This window comes from Alexandromys fortis, unplaced genomic scaffold, assembly GCF_014885135.2.
Source record: "Alexandromys fortis isolate MF-2015 unplaced genomic scaffold, M_Fortis_MF-2015_v1.1 scaffold_395, whole genome shotgun sequence".
In the NCBI taxonomy this organism is placed as follows: Eukaryota; Metazoa; Chordata; class Mammalia; order Rodentia; family Cricetidae; genus Alexandromys; species Alexandromys fortis.
Genome location: NW_026068296.1, coordinates 169,341 through 184,484, shown reverse-complemented (window position 1 = coordinate 184,484; position 15,144 = coordinate 169,341). Strand labels below are relative to the sequence as shown.

The 15,144-nt window shown below is 45.8% G+C and overlaps 1 protein-coding gene and 1 pseudogene across 2 annotated transcripts in view; both read right to left on the bottom strand.

Annotated features, from left to right (window-relative positions):
- Window positions 1-7,677: 7,677 nt before the first annotated feature.
- Window positions 7,678-8,308, bottom strand: LOC126494958 (peroxiredoxin-1-like; annotated as a pseudogene).
- A 1,404-nt stretch (window positions 8,309-9,712) lies between these two features.
- Treml1 (triggering receptor expressed on myeloid cells like 1) overlaps window positions 9,713-15,144 on the bottom strand; it is an 11,828-nt gene continuing 6,396 nt past the window's right edge. The window contains exons 1-6 of one of the 2 annotated variants that reach the window (XM_050132532.1): window positions 13,715-13,847; window positions 13,225-13,557; window positions 11,898-12,021; window positions 11,231-11,319; window positions 10,750-10,802; window positions 9,713-10,196 (exon numbers count right to left, since the gene is read on the bottom strand). In XM_050132532.1, the coding sequence (XP_049988489.1) occupies window positions 9,891-10,196; window positions 10,750-10,802; window positions 11,231-11,319; window positions 11,898-12,021; window positions 13,225-13,557; window positions 13,715-13,757 (948 nt within the window). In that variant the 5' untranslated portion in view covers window positions 13,758-13,847 and the 3' untranslated portion in view covers window positions 9,713-9,890. Of the gene's footprint in view, window positions 10,197-10,749; window positions 10,803-11,230; window positions 11,320-11,897; window positions 12,022-13,224; window positions 13,558-13,714; window positions 13,848-15,144 lie in introns of those variants that run through there. The other variant, XM_050132533.1, reaches the window with a different exon arrangement.

Here is a 15,144-nt window from a genome sequence, read left to right as displayed (position 1 = left end):
TTTCCTTGTGTAAAGTATATAAGATTGAAAGACATTAAAATATAGCTTTGGTACTGCAAGTTATAATAGAGAGTGAATTAGGTTCAAATTTTGAACTCAGTATAATAGGATAGATAAGGAGTATTGTCTCTGAATTTGTCAATTGATTAATGGACCAGATATTGTTGTTATATTTTTTGCCTGTATATATTGTATATAGTTATTGTACTTATTGTATATAGTTTTTCTTATATTAGTTATAACCTTATATTTTATTTTAGATAAAAAAGACAAAATGTATTGATATAACAAATAAAGTTTGCCTGAAGATCAGAGGGCAGAGCTAGCCACTCGTTAACCATAGAAATCTGGAGGTCTGTGCAGAAAGACAAAAAGTGATAACACTGGGCAGAGACGTAACATGTGGGGCCAGCTTGTTGGGGTTTATGTCCTGCCCAGTTTCCACATCTGGTAAGCCCCTAAAGAAAATCACTCAGAGAATCTACATTAGGTTATAAACTAATTGGCCCATTAGCTCAGGCTTCTTATTAGTTCTTGTAGCTTATAAAGCCCATTATTCTTATCTATGTTAGCCACATGGCTCCGTAACTTTTTCAACAGAGCAGGTCACATCTTGCTTCTTCTGTGGTCCAGGCAGGACTGGGGAAAGAGCTTCCTTCTTCCTAGAATACTCCTGTTCTCATTGCCCCACCTCTACTTCCTGTCTGGTTTTCCTGCCTATACTTCCTGCCTGGCTATTAGCCAATCAGCATTTATTTAAAATATAATTGACAGAATACAGATAATTCTCCCGCACCACAGAGAGAGAAATACAGTAGCTCAGCCCTTTTTCAGCTGAGAAGTTGGCAAGGTAGGAGTTGGCTGTGGCTTGCTCCTTTATCTCTATGATCTTTCAGCATTGGTCCTAATATCTGGCTCTGGTATTTTATTATTCAGACCAATTAGAACTTGTGCAAAAGATAAAAATGACTTCTAATAATGTTAAGAAAAGTCAAAATGTTAGATGTTTTAATTGTGGTAAACCAAGTCATCTGAAAAGGGATTGTAGGCAAGGTGTTCCTAAAAACTTTTTTCTAGAGATAATTTAAACAGAAGACCCCAGCTTTCTGGAGTATGCAGAAGGTATGGCAAAGGTTGGCATTGGACTAATGAATGCAAATCAACAAGGGTCAGAAAAAGTAACCCTTTGCCATTGAGAAACACCTTAGGGAGCCTCTTATAGGCCCCCTGCCAAATTTGGTTCAATCATTCCCTGTCAGCATTGGGGAAACTCCTCCACAGAGCAATTAAAAGACTTAATGCTTATTTTGAAAAACCATACTGCTTGGGATGACAAAACAGTGTCAGTAGATAAAATAAAAATTTCAGAAGAGACCATAAAACAAGTATTTTGACACACTTCTTTTTTCCCTTTTATTTATTTATTTTAATTTATTTATTTATTAAAGATTTCTGTCTCTTCCCCACCGCTGCCTCCCCTTTCCCTCCCCCTCCCCCAATCAAGTCCCCCCCCCCTAGTCAGCCCAAAGAGCAATAAGGGTTCCCTGCCCTGTGGGAAGTCCAAGGACCACCCACCTCCATCCAGGTTTGACACACTTCTATAAATGACCAGAGACCAAAGCTAAAAATATGAAGAAATGGTGTTGCAAATGAAGATTTACTAGACACTAGACACAGACACAGATATAACAATAATTTCACCAAAATCTTGTCATCCAGATTAACCTCTTCAGGAGGTAAATGTTCTGCTTCTAGAGATTGGAACTTTATCTCAAATAAAACAAACTGCAAGATGAGTTGAGTATATAGAGTAAGAGGGTAGATAGGAAATGAAAGCCATATTGGCTAACACAGCAATGAATTTATGGGCACATGATTTTTTGCAGCAATGGAAAACAGATTATCACATGGGAGGTGGTGGCGGGGAAGAGACAGAAATCTTTAATAAATAAATAATTACATAAAAAAGGAAAAAAAGAAAAAAGATTATCATTCCTCCAATCTCAGAAAAAAACATAAAATAAAGAATGCTTCTGAGAGAAATATTAAAGATATTATCAAGAACAGTCATCTACCATCTAGGTTATACATGAACTGGGAACAACAGCTGTCAATCTTTCAAAGGTACCAACACCTTTACCTTTAAAATGGTTAGCTGAAAAAAACCTATGTGGGTGAAACAATGGTTTTTGACATAAAAAAAAACCTCACAGACATTAAAACAGCTGGCACAGGAGCAGGTAAATGATCAACATACTAAAGAATTGACCTGTCCTTGGAATCCTCCTATATTTGTCATTAAAAAGAAATCTATAAAATGGATAATGGTAACAGACCTAACAACTGTTAATAAGGTGATCCAGCCAATGGGCACTTTACAGTATGAAATTCCCTTACCTTCTCTATTACATAAAGGATGGTCTATTATCATGATTTAAAAAGACTGCTTTTTTTTACTATACCTTTGCAACAACAGGGTAGAGAGTAAAAAAATTCCAAGCCTATTAAAAGGTATCAGTGTAAGTTTTCTTCCTTAAGTGATATTAAACAGCCCTACCTTATGTCAATATTTTGTATAATAACCTTTGAAAATAATTCATAATCAGTTTCCTCAGTCTATTATTTACCATAATACAGATGATATCTTTCTTCCTAGCTGATGTGTTATTTCCCTCTGTATGCTGTGAATATGTTTTATTAATAAAGAAGCTGCATAAGCTTATGGCAGGGCAGAATAAAGCTAGGTGGGAAAATCTGAACAGAGATATATAAAGAGAATAGGCAGAGTCAAAGAGATGTCACATAGCTGCTGAAGAAGAAAGATACTGGAACCTTACCAGTAGGTCACAGCATCATGGTGATACATAGTTTAATAGAAATGGGTTAATTTTATAGGTAAGAGTTAGTTAATAAGAAGCCTGAACTAGTATGCCAAACAGTGTTGTAATTAATATAGTTTTGTGTGATTATTCAGGCCTGAGCAGCTGGAAAATGAAAGAACCATCTCCATTTACAAAATGGCACCAATATGAGTCAACTACATCCATATAAAACTTAAGAGAGCTTGGGAAAGAATTCTAGACACAAAAGAACAGTGTTGAGCATGGCTTCTTGGTAGCAGCATTTTCTTGGGTGGATTCTGTTTGCTAGAAGCAAGCAAAGGCATGATTCCTTTAAGAGAAGAATTTCTAACTCATTATTAGCAACAAAACTTCATGACTCCTTTAAGAGTCAGCTTTCTAGTTTGTGCTGGTGGCACAAATGGCCCTGATTCTTTCGGGAGATCTTATTATAGGGTGTGAGCAGCATGCTACAAGCTGCTTAATGGTAATATAGACCCATGCATCCATGGAGCTGGGGCTGTGAGCATGGCTTGGAGGCCATGAACATACCTCTGCCGTGTTGGACTGGTGGAGCCACCAGAAAAAGCCACAACATTAGTCCTAGCCACACCTGCTTAGCATTTTAAAAAGTGATCCTGGTCAAAAAGCATTATTGATACACAGTGAAGACAGATTCAGACCACAAAAAGACCTCTAAATGAATGAATCACAGTGTTGGATAAATGTACATGGGCTTAAGAGAGAGAAAGAAGAAAGAGTACAGCCATAGACAACAGGAGTAATAACAAAATAGATATTAAAAAGTAATAGTGTAAAAAATAAACAACATAAAGATGGAAAACATGCAGAGAGTCTGGATTATACATATTATTTTGTTTTCTTTGACTTTCTTGACTGCAGAGAGACATTTGATTCTCAGGGCTGCTAAGCTAAACCAACATATATTTTAAAAGTATCTTGACTTCAAAATTTGAGTCTAGGTGTAACACCCTGTTTCGGTGTTACACCCTCGGTACAGTTCGCGCACAGCTGTACCGAATGCGAGTCCGGGCAAGGACCTGGAGATTGAACACAAGACACAGAGACCAGGGTCATTCGATAGGAGATCAAGCGAATGCCGTTTATTCAGACTTGGGGAAGCCCTTATCTACCTAACTGCAGCACAAAGATCTCTCCGCCTAGGTAGGTGGGAAATTACCATATTAACAATGGAGAAGATTCCCTGTAGCTAATCATCCAGGCGGGGCAGGGTTGGCACAGAAACACACAGGAAGCTTAGTTAACTGATTATAAACTGTCCCCGCCAATGCACCCCAGGAATAAGGGAGACCAGGGGCCCACATCTAGGAACATGTTACTTTGGAAAAGAGGTTTTGCTTTTGTTTCCACATTAGATGGGAACCTGTGGATTCCTTCCAGGCTAATGCCATTTGATGGAACAAGAGCCCCTGAAAGGTCTCCATAAACCCTAAAAATACTTTGCCCAACAAACAGCAGGAAGCAGTTTGAAGAAAACAACACCCAAATTCCCAAAATGATTGTTTATAAATGTTTGTTTTCATTTAAAGGGGGATATGCTATAGAAATGAGTAGTTTACATTGCTATGGATGTTGGTCTATTGATACAAATTTAAGATCTAAGTTATGTGTATATTTCTACTCTTGTTTAGGGTATTACACTTATGTATAAATGTTAGAAATATTCTTAATGCATGCTCTCTGCCGATGCAAAATTCTCAATCAAGCCAAATCACAACAAGCCAAATTAAAAATATCCAGGTTTAATTAGATTCCTGCATTCTCAGGTGGCCCTGATGGGGGAAACAGGAAGCCACAAACATGACCACCAGGGGGAGAAAAAAGAGACCACAAGGGAACTTTCTGGGGAAGCAGTTTAAATAGACTGAGGAATGATGTGGTCCAGGAGTACCTGAGCCACCACATCTGCTGTTTTCCAGGTGGCTGGAAATGCTTCTATCCATCCTGTAAAAGTGTTTACAAGTGTTAAGAGATAACGAAGTTTTTTATGAGTAGGCATATGAGTGAAATAAACCTGCCAATCTTTGCCCGGTTGGTTCTCACAAAGCTGGTGTAGAGACCGACATATGTGGAGAGCCTTGTGGGTTGGCCTGGGCACCATCTGGCAGGAGGAGTGGACCAGTAAAATAGAATCTTGGAGATGGGTGGGGTAAAAAAGGGTATCCAAGAAGTGGAACAAAGTTTTGGGGAAGCAGCTAAGGATATCTCAGCCCAGTAGAGGTGCTGGGCAAGCAGGTATCACTAAGAAAGTATGAGAGAAAGAATGCAGGGCAGTGGCAAAGTTTTAAGTGGGGAGATACGGGTCCCATCTACTCCCATAGCTGGAATTGGTGAGGGGAATGGAAGGCCTGAGTGAGCTGTTAGAGCAGAATGGTAGCTCCCATGTCCAAAATAAAAGTAATGGGGGCTGGAGAGATGGCTCAGTTGTTAGGAGCATTGCCTACTCTTCCAAAGGTCCTGAGTTCAATTCCCAGCAACCACATGGTGGCTCACAACCATCTGTAATGAGGTCTTGTGCCCTCTTCTGGCATGTGGGCATACACACAGACAGAATATTGTATGCATAATAAATAAATAAATATTAAAAATAAAGTAATGGACTTACCTGCTACCTGTGGCTTTACCCTAGGCTCAGATAGGGTTACGGGATATACCAAGTCTGAGCAGTGTCAATCCTCTGCATGGCTGAGAAGTTCGAAGGCTGGCACAGTTTCACTTGCTGATGTTGGTAGGCTGGACCGCCGTGGCGTGGCATAGAGGACAAGCCCACATGGAGGCATTGTGATTTCCAGTGTCCAGGTTGCTGGCAGATAGGGCACAGCCTCAGAGGAGGCATTGTGCAATATCATGCCACGTGACCATTTAGGCCACACTTGAAACAGCTTGCCTGTGAGGTTAACTTAGGCTGGGGTCCATCAGGGTAGAGCCTTCTGGTTGGCTTCCCTTGTCCAGCTTCCTGCTTGTAGCCTCGTCTGTCAGGAAGACTCAGCTTTTTTTTTTCTTGGGCATTAAAAACTCTAAAGGCCATTTCCCCCAATTTCTGTATAGGGGATTGGGGACCCTTCTCAACCTTTCTTAACTTTTAAGCAGAAGGATTAGTAGAAAAGGAACCTAGCCATTTTCTATCTGAGAGAGATCTGGAAGAGAAAAGGGAGCATGAACTTTCATAATGCCATGAGTCCTGTCACTTCCTGGAGAGGGCATTGGAGGGTGGAGCTATAATGGAATCTGGTATGGGAGGAGACTGGGGAGGATTGGGAGGGGTAGCCCAGTGAGCAGAGTTGGTCCAAGGGTGGGGAGATGAGGTAAGAGGGCAAGGGGAGGAGGAAGGTGGGTATGGTGGAAGTTGACCTTGAACTTCTGGATTGGGAAGGGTTGGAGGGGAGACAGGCAAGGAGGAAATGTGGAGAATGTTGCTCCACAGAAGGGGATTGGGTAGTGTGTGGGCTCGAGGGAGTGGGGGAGGGGCCAGTGCCTCTGGCTGCACGGTCCAGCTGGAATTGTTGTGGTCCCAATTCCCAGAAGACTGCATATCCACATATAACACGTCTAGTCTGCATCTCCACTCATATCGATCTCCTAACCACTTCCCCATGCCTTGCCATCCTCATCCCTCTCTGTCTACTCCTTTGTCTCCTTCCCATCCCTGCTTTCCTGACTTCTTCCCACTCACTGCACCCCAACCTCCTCCTTCACTGCCTTATACTTTCAAGTACTGACTAGCAGCCAAGAGCAAGGGCCCTGGAGCCAGATACACTGGGTTCGGATTGGAACTCTGCAACTCATTAGCTGTGTTTGTTGGTGTTGGTGAACTGTCTAGGTGAGCAAGGCTGGAATTTTCACAGACAGTTCCTGACTATGGTGTTTGTCTTGTAATTTCCCAATGTGCTCTGCATCTGTTACAAACTGTACTGAGAATTCTGAATCTTGGTCCCTGCTCAGGCTAGTGGCATGCACAAGGCTCCCAGTCAGTCCCACAGCACAAAGGAAACAGCAAGCATACTGCAGTGTACTGTGTTGGCCAACATTCCTTCTTCTCCCCTTTTAATGTGTGTGGTGGTGGCGGGGATTGTGCTAGTTTGAATGCATTTGGCCCCAAAAATCTCACAGAGAGTGGTACTGTTGGGAGGTGTGGCTTTGTTGGATTGGGCATGGCCTTGTTGGAGGAAGCATATCTCTGTGGGGGTGGGCTTTGAGATCTCCTGTGTTCAGGATACTTTCCAGTGTATCAGTCAACTCCGTTACCTCTGAGTCAAGATGTAGGACTCTCTGCTCCAGCAACATCTGCCTGCATGCTGCTGTGCTCCCCGTCCTGATGATACTGGCCTGAGCTTCTGAAACTGTAAACGAACCTCCTCAATTAAATGTCTTCCTTACAAGAGTGGCTGTGATCCCGACAGAGTGCTCATTCACATGTGTGTGCCTGTGTGTGCATGCCTGTAGAGACGTGAGATTAATGTCAGAAATCTCCTTCCATCATTTTCCCACCGTGTTGACTGAAAGTTCTCTCCATCAAATCCAGAGCTCACTAACATGTCTGTTCCCCCCCCTCACATTTTCAAGTTTAATAGATTCTACAAAAAGAACAGGCTGATTTCTGCAACAGGTGTTTCATATAGTCTACCCACGACACAGCTCAGGCCATTCTCAACAGTGGAAGAAAGGCCAACCCCAACCCCCAGCACTATAGGAAAGACATGCCTTGGATGACACCAAGTTTTGTTTTTAAGCACAAAGAGTATAAGAGATTTTCTTCTGGCTGCCCAATGCAGCCTGGCAGAAAATGGTCCAGTGCTCACTTCTTAGCGAAATAGTCTTTGCTCTTTTGGACATCAGGCTCGAGGTTTTCACTGCCAGGTTTCCAGCTAGCTGGGCACACTTCACTATGTCAGTGAACTGGAAGGCCTGGACTAGTCTGAGAGTCTCATCCACGGAGCGGCCAACAGGAAGATCATTTACAGTGATCTGTCGAAGGATACCTTTATCATCAATACTAAAGAGGCCCCTGAAAGAGATACCTTCATCAGCCTTTTAAGACTCCATAATCCTGAGCACTACTGCGCTTGGGATCTGAAGCCAAAGGAATGTTCATAGGTCCCAATCCTCCTTGTTTCTCAGGTGTATTAACCCATGCCAGACGACAGAGTGAGAATCCACAGAAGCTCCAATCGCTTGGCAGTTCAGTTTCTTAAATTCTTCTTCTCTATCACTGAAAGCAATGATCTCAGTGGGGTACACAGAAGTAAAATCCAGAGGGTAAAAGAAGAATACGACATATTTTCCTTTGTAATTATTCAGGCTGATACCTTTGAATTGTCCATCTGGCTTAACAGCTGCGGCTTTGAAGTTGGGGGCAGGAGTCCCAAGTTTTGCATTTCCTGAAGACATCTTGCTATCAGCAGGGCCGAGTCACAGGTCTCAGAGAAAGAAACGGCTATGCAAAGGAAGGAAGACGACCATGTGTCTGGTTTTTATAGCCAGCTTGCTCAGAGGATCCTGTCTCTACCTTCTAAGCCTGGAATTACAAGGGATACCACACCATGCAGCATGTTCACGGGCTCTGGGGATCCAAACGCTAGTCCTCATGCTTGCATGGCGAATGCTTAAGCGTTGAGCCATCTCTCCTGAGATGACAGCTTGAGACATTTGTCAAGAGAAGCTCAGGACATTCTGCTAGAGCTCCCCCAAGCCAGCATCACCTTCTTTTGTGCGGCCTAAATTAAACTTACGGCCCTTTTGATCTGCACCATGTCATTGTCACAGTACTGGAACCCCAAGTCTCATCCCCTCTCCCTTGAATCTCGTGTTCCAATAAGAACACATCCTTTCCAGTCAGTTTCAGAAGAAATTCCTCACAGAGGTTAGACGTCCTTCTATGTTCAGCCTGGGCTCGCCTTTCATTTACATTTGACTGTAGCCACACCCACTTCCTTCTGCGATAGCCACGCCCACTTCCCCTCTGGGACTACTTTCTGTGCTCTTCCCAGGCCAAACAGAGCTGCTGCTCTGCAGGCTACCTAGCTGGGAAATCTAGATTTGGTGAGACTGATGTCTGCGAAGCCCTTTCATCCTGAGTGCTTGACAATGCTATGTCCCTCCTGAGGGAATGTGGTGTTTCCACTCCGTCCTTCCTCCTGTTTCTTCACACTCTTTTCTCCCATGCTGCACCTGTCCCGAGCCTCCTTTAACTTATCAGTAACCGTGTCCCCAACCCCTAACACCCGACAGCCCAGCAAATGTTGTCGCCAACCATAGGCCACTTGCTCACAAGGTACAGAGCAGAAGAGCTTTCTAGACTCAAGCCAACGAATCTGTATCCTCAGGCATCATGCTAGGGGCAGGAAGTAATTTGGAGTAAGACCTTCTGTTCACATTGTCCTGCAGAGGTTTGGCCAGAGGAGAAGCCACTTCCCTACTGAAAATGCAAGCTCAGGACCAGAGTCTTCCTAGTCTATAAACCAGGTGACTAGTGAAACAGGCTTTGTCTTGCCCACTCAATCATTAGGAGTTCACATTAGGGCCAGTGGAGATGATGGATCCAAAAATAAGGGGCTTGCTGTGTAAACCTGAGGACCTGAGTTCAATTCTCCAACATCCAGATAAAAAGCTGGTGCCACAGCAGATGCCGGTAATCCAAGTTCTGGAGAGGTGGAGAAAGGAAGTCCTTGGGGTTTTCTGGTCAACTAGCCCATTTCATTAGGCCAGGGTCAGGGAAAGACCTTGTTTCAAAAAGTAAAGAGACTGCCATTGACCTCTGGGTGCACACACACACACACACACACACACACACACACACACACACGAAGAGTTCATACACCATCAGGGTTTATTTAGTTCCAAGAAGTAATAGGCAGAGTTCTTCCCCAAACACCTCAACCATATCTGAACACCACGTTCTATGCCCACTAAGTCGAGGGACTCGGTCCCCTAAGTCACTACTTGCTAACATACTTTAGGCATGTTGTATGGCTTCAGAGACTGCCCCAGGGCTAATCCCTGGCGTATATATTAAGGTATATTATTTAACTGGGTGGGTAGATCCTGAGCAGGCTCACAGGAAGATCGGTCATCTTTGTCCCCTCCTAAGAAGACAACTGTGGCATGTGTCACAGGCTTGGATGATGTCAGAACCTTAGGAGGTAGAGGGGGCTGTAGGGGCGGGTCTGGGGATTTCCTTGATGGAGGATCAAGGGGAGAGCTCGTGTAGGTGGTGTCAAAGGAAGGTGGTGAGTCTAGCCTCACATAGGGGATGTCTGTGGGCAATCCGTCAGCCAGTCCAGAGTCACTGCTGTGGGGGACCGCTGAGGAGGGCTCCTGGAATAAAAACAGGCAAGTTACACAAAGGAACTGTGCCAGGGTTCCCTTTGATGGGATGTCGGAGACCATAATGGACCTGCTGTAACAATCCAGCATGTCAAAGGGATGAGAGGCCATTCCTTTGGCCAGGGATGGTAGTACACACGTGTGCGTGCACACACAAATATTTACTCTCAGAACTCAAGAGTTCAAGTTCAGCCTGGTCTACATAGTGAGTTCCAGGCTGGCCAGCAGTATACCTAGTGAGAGCCTATCTGAAAGATAAAACAACAACATATCTGGGAGCTGTGCACAATTTTAAGCCCTGCATTCAGGAGGCAGAGGCAAGTGGATGTCTGTGAGTCTGAGGCCAGCCTGGTCAACATAGTAAGCTGAAGGCCAGTCAAGTATAAAGAAACCTTGTCTTATTAAAAAACAGAAGTGAAGATACCCTAAGCCCCGAGGTTCTCCCCAGATGTAGAAAGACAAGGGTCTGGACCATGGTGAGTCTGTTTTTCCTCCACCTGCTCAGTAGTGTGATGGGTGAGGGGACCCCACAGAGGTCTCTTACCATGCCTGAAACACCACTGCTCTGGGACCCGGCACAGATACCAAGCCTATGTCCTGGCAGCAGAAAACAACAGTCTAGTCCCTTGCAGTGTGGCTCCAAGCCCCCCAAAGCCTCCAAAATCTTTGTTAGTGAGGACTCACTTTCCCCTCTCCTATCTCTACCCCTAACCCCTCCACCTCGCACCCCACAAGCCTGCCTTGCTTCCCTGCCCACTTTCGGCTTCTCCAGCTGCCACTACACTAAGCCTTCCCGCTGGAACTTTCTCCTTCATCCTTTCTCCTCCAGTCCCCCTTCTCACTTCACTGTCCCTCCTCCGCCTGCACTAGCTCAGTTCCCTTCCCTGCTCTCCCTCCCAGCCACTGGAATTCCAGCAATGGGGACTCGTCTAAAGAACAGAAAGATTTTTCATGTGGGAAGCACACCCGGTCTTCTACTCTCCTCTTCCAAACTGAGCTGCTGGAGGAGGAGGATAGCTTCATACCTTTCTTTCTGGTCAACACAGCAAACAGCACCACAGCCACCACCAGCAGGCCCAGCAGAAGCACTGTGCCACCCCAGATCAGATGGATACTGAGAGACACAAAGGGACAGGCTGGTTTAGCCCTGAATCCTGAAGGAAGCTGCCAACCAAGAACACTGGAGTAGTGGGAGAAACTGCCACTTTCTTTGGGAACCATAAATGGGAGGTAATGGAAGGGAGCTTGAGGGTAGCCGGGATCAGGGAGAGGAGAGACACATTTTCACTGTGAGCCACCAGAGTAAATGGACGGTTGCTGAAATGGATAGAGGTGAGAAGTTCCCCAGCAGTAGAATGAGTTAGTCGTGTATGTGATTTGAGATGATTTTTAAAATGTGTGTGTGTGTGTGTGTGTGTGTGTGTGTGTGTGTGTGAGAGAGAGAGAGAGAGAGAGAGAGAGAGAGAGAGAGAGAGAGAGAGAGAGAGAGAGAGAGCGCATATATGCACATCCCCTGGAGCTAGAGTCACAGGCTGTTGAGACTGCTGGCAATGGACTCTGCCCTCTGCAAGAACAGCAAGGACTCTTAACTGCTGAGCCATCTTTCCAGCCTCATCTGGTTTGGTCTACAACTGCAAACCAGTTAAGTGTTTAGCATCCTCTTCCCCTGGCCCACACCACTGTTTTTGGCACCTTTTCTCATGCCTTCTGAATTCGTGAGGACCAGCACTCCCCGCGGGGTCCAAGGCGGGGTCCTTTGGCAGACTTCCAGTTCTATAGCTCTCCTCTTCTGCCTCCTCCTCCCCTGGGCCAGGAACTGAGGCAGAAGGAAACAATCAGGGAGTGCAGAGCCCTCGTGGAGCAGCTTCCATGGCCCTTACTAAACGCTCAGGGAAGACTCAGGTACTCTGTGAAGATCAACTTTAAATCATCAAAGGAAGGTGTGGCTGAGGAAATAGTTCAGTGGGCAAGCATGAGGTACTGAGTTCAAATCCTCAATATTCATGTAAAAATGCTGGCTATGGACCCCAGTGCTGGGGACCAGAGACAGACAAATCCCCTCTCTGGCCAGCCAGTCTATCCAGGACGGTGAGCTTCAGGCTGAGGGTCTCAAAGTAATAAGGTGGAAAGTGATAGAACAGGACATCCCGTATCATCCTTTGATGCTGTGCGGGCTGTGCACGTGCACATACACCCACACACTCATGCACACACACTCTTGTATACTCACATACACCCACCACACACTCTTTTATACACACATATCCAACACTTCTGCACACACACATATGTCCACACACTCATGTATACACATACACTCACGTTCCTGTGCACACACATATACCCACAAACTCATGTATACACACACACTCACATTCCTGTACACACATATACCCATAAACTCATGTATACACCCCCCCACACATTCCTATACACACATATACCCACAAACTCATGTATACACCCCCCCCACATTCCTATACACACATATACCCACAAACTCATGTATACACACACACTCACACATTCCTGCACACACACATATCCCCACACTCTCATGTCTACACACATTCCTGTACACACACATATACCCTCACACTCATGTATACACATACACTCACGCATTTCTGTACACACACACTTGCACTGAAAGGCACAAAAATTAAATTCTGTTATGTGCTTGAAATTCACATCAAGAAAAACAAAGCTAGTCCAAGCTTGGGAGAGCTGGAGGAACACACAGAGGCCACAGAGATGCTGTGATGGAAAGTCCTGGGAGGGAGAGGAGGGGGAGGGGGAGGAGGGAGAGAAGGAAGAGGAGGGAGAGGAGGGGGAGGAGGGGAAGAGGGAGAGGAAGGGGGCTGCCCACTTAACTCCTTATCTCCAGCTTCCCAAACAGTTCCGGTGTTGCCACTCAGTCACAGAGCTGTCAACAAGGCATCTACCCCAATGCCTTCCAAAAGGGCCCCACACCCCAAGTCCCCAAGAGTCCCCACCTCAGGCCATCCGGACTACTCACCTGGTGGAAGCACCAGCAGGGAGATTCTATGCAGAGTCTGGGGCCCTGCGGCTCCCTCCACCACACAGCCATACTCCCCTGTGTCCTCCTCCTGCAGGGTCACCATTTCCACCTGCAGGAGCCCCCCACCCAGGTCAGTGAGGAATATGCGCCCACTTCCTGGGGCTCCTCGATCCACAGCTGAGGTCACCAGTGGCTGGCACTCTTCCTGCGAGAACCGGCACCACACCTTGGGAGCCCTCACATCCTGGAGCCGGTAGTGGCACTGCACCAGAATGGATGACCCCACGGGTGCCTGCAGCACCTCGGGATGGCTCTCGGCTGAGCCCTGACCTGGGGAAGGAAGAGAGGTGGGAGTGAGGGTCGGATAGAAGCAGGCACGGGTTCTAGCCCACCCTCGGGCATAGAGATGTGGGGATCCAGGGTCCAGGTACAGCATTTGCGGTACTTCTGGCTGAGGACGGAGGTGTGTGGTCCGTCTGCACCTTACCTGACAGTCCCAGGAGCAGCAGCAGCAGCAGGTAGCAGCCCATGGCTGGGCAGACAACAGTTCTGAGTGGCCTCCTCACAGACACTGCAGGCCCCAGGGGGCAGGAAACATCTGTTTCATACAGTCACGTGAGCTCTCCAGTAACCATAGGGGCCAACAGAGTTACACGGGTGGGAATCTCCGAGGTTGGGGGCAGGGAGCTTCTCCAGGACTTGCTTGGCTCAGGGCTCGGAAGACCCTGAGAGAGTGGTAGGCGAGTGTGAGAGAGGCGGGAAGAAGGAATCTGACTTCCCACCCAGGGGAATGGTGAGAGGGCCCAGCTCCAGGAAGGCAGGAGAAACTCTGTCTTTTTTTTTTTCTTTAATTATTTATTTATTATGTATACAATGTTCTGTCTGTGTGTATCCCTGCAGGCCAGAAGAGGACACCAGATCTCATTACAGATGGTTGTGAGTCACCACGTGGTTGCTGGGTATTAACTCAGGACCTCTGGAAGAGCAGCAAGTGCTCTTGACCTCTGAGCCATCTCTTCAGCCCCCATTCTTTCTTTTTAAAGGTCTCGAAAAACCAAAAAAATAAATAAAAAAAATAAAAAAAATAAAAATAAAACAAGATTGATTTTTATCTTAAGTGTGTGAGCGTTCTGCCTTTATGTAAGTGCCCCAAGTGTATGTGTGTATTACTCGCAGAGGCCAGGAGAGGGGGCCTGAACCCTGGAACTACAGATGCTTGTGAACTGTTATGTGGCTCTGGAAACAGCCTGTGCCCACTGCAAGAGCAGCAAATGCTCCTAACCACTGTGCCATCGCTCCAAACCCATTTTTCTTGACATTTTTAATTCACATGTTCTCTTTCTTAGTTTTCAAGCATTATTGTAATACCCTGACTACTTTGGTTCGATGACTGCTGTGTTCTCCATGAGTATTCCCACCTCTACGTGGTTTGACTGTATGTGCAAAGAGCCCTTATGCTTGAGTGTGACTGAGCAGTGAACATCCCTCAGGACTAGAGACTGGGAAACAGACAGAAGACTTGTACATCCTTCACTTTCCTTCCTAAATACATTTATACTCCAAAGCAATGGTGTCCTTCTCGTCTCTGCCTCTCTCTAAGAGGACGGTGAATCACTGTGCCTGTGTGTTACTTTTCTTATAGCTAACACAAAGTCACCTTAAGAAACAAAAGGTTTATTGGGGTTCGCCATTTCAGGAAATGTTGGTCTGTTTTCATTAGTGGAGGCATAGCAGCAGAAACATGAGGTGAGGCTACCCCATGGAAGTAGATAAGAAGCAAAGACAGATTTGAAGTAGGGCGCAACTGCTGTGCACCTAAAGATTCCATACATTCTAGACCTACCTGCTGTGAGCTGTGGGTCCACACCCTCAGCACCACCTGCTGGGAACTGTGGGTCCATACCCTCAACACCACCT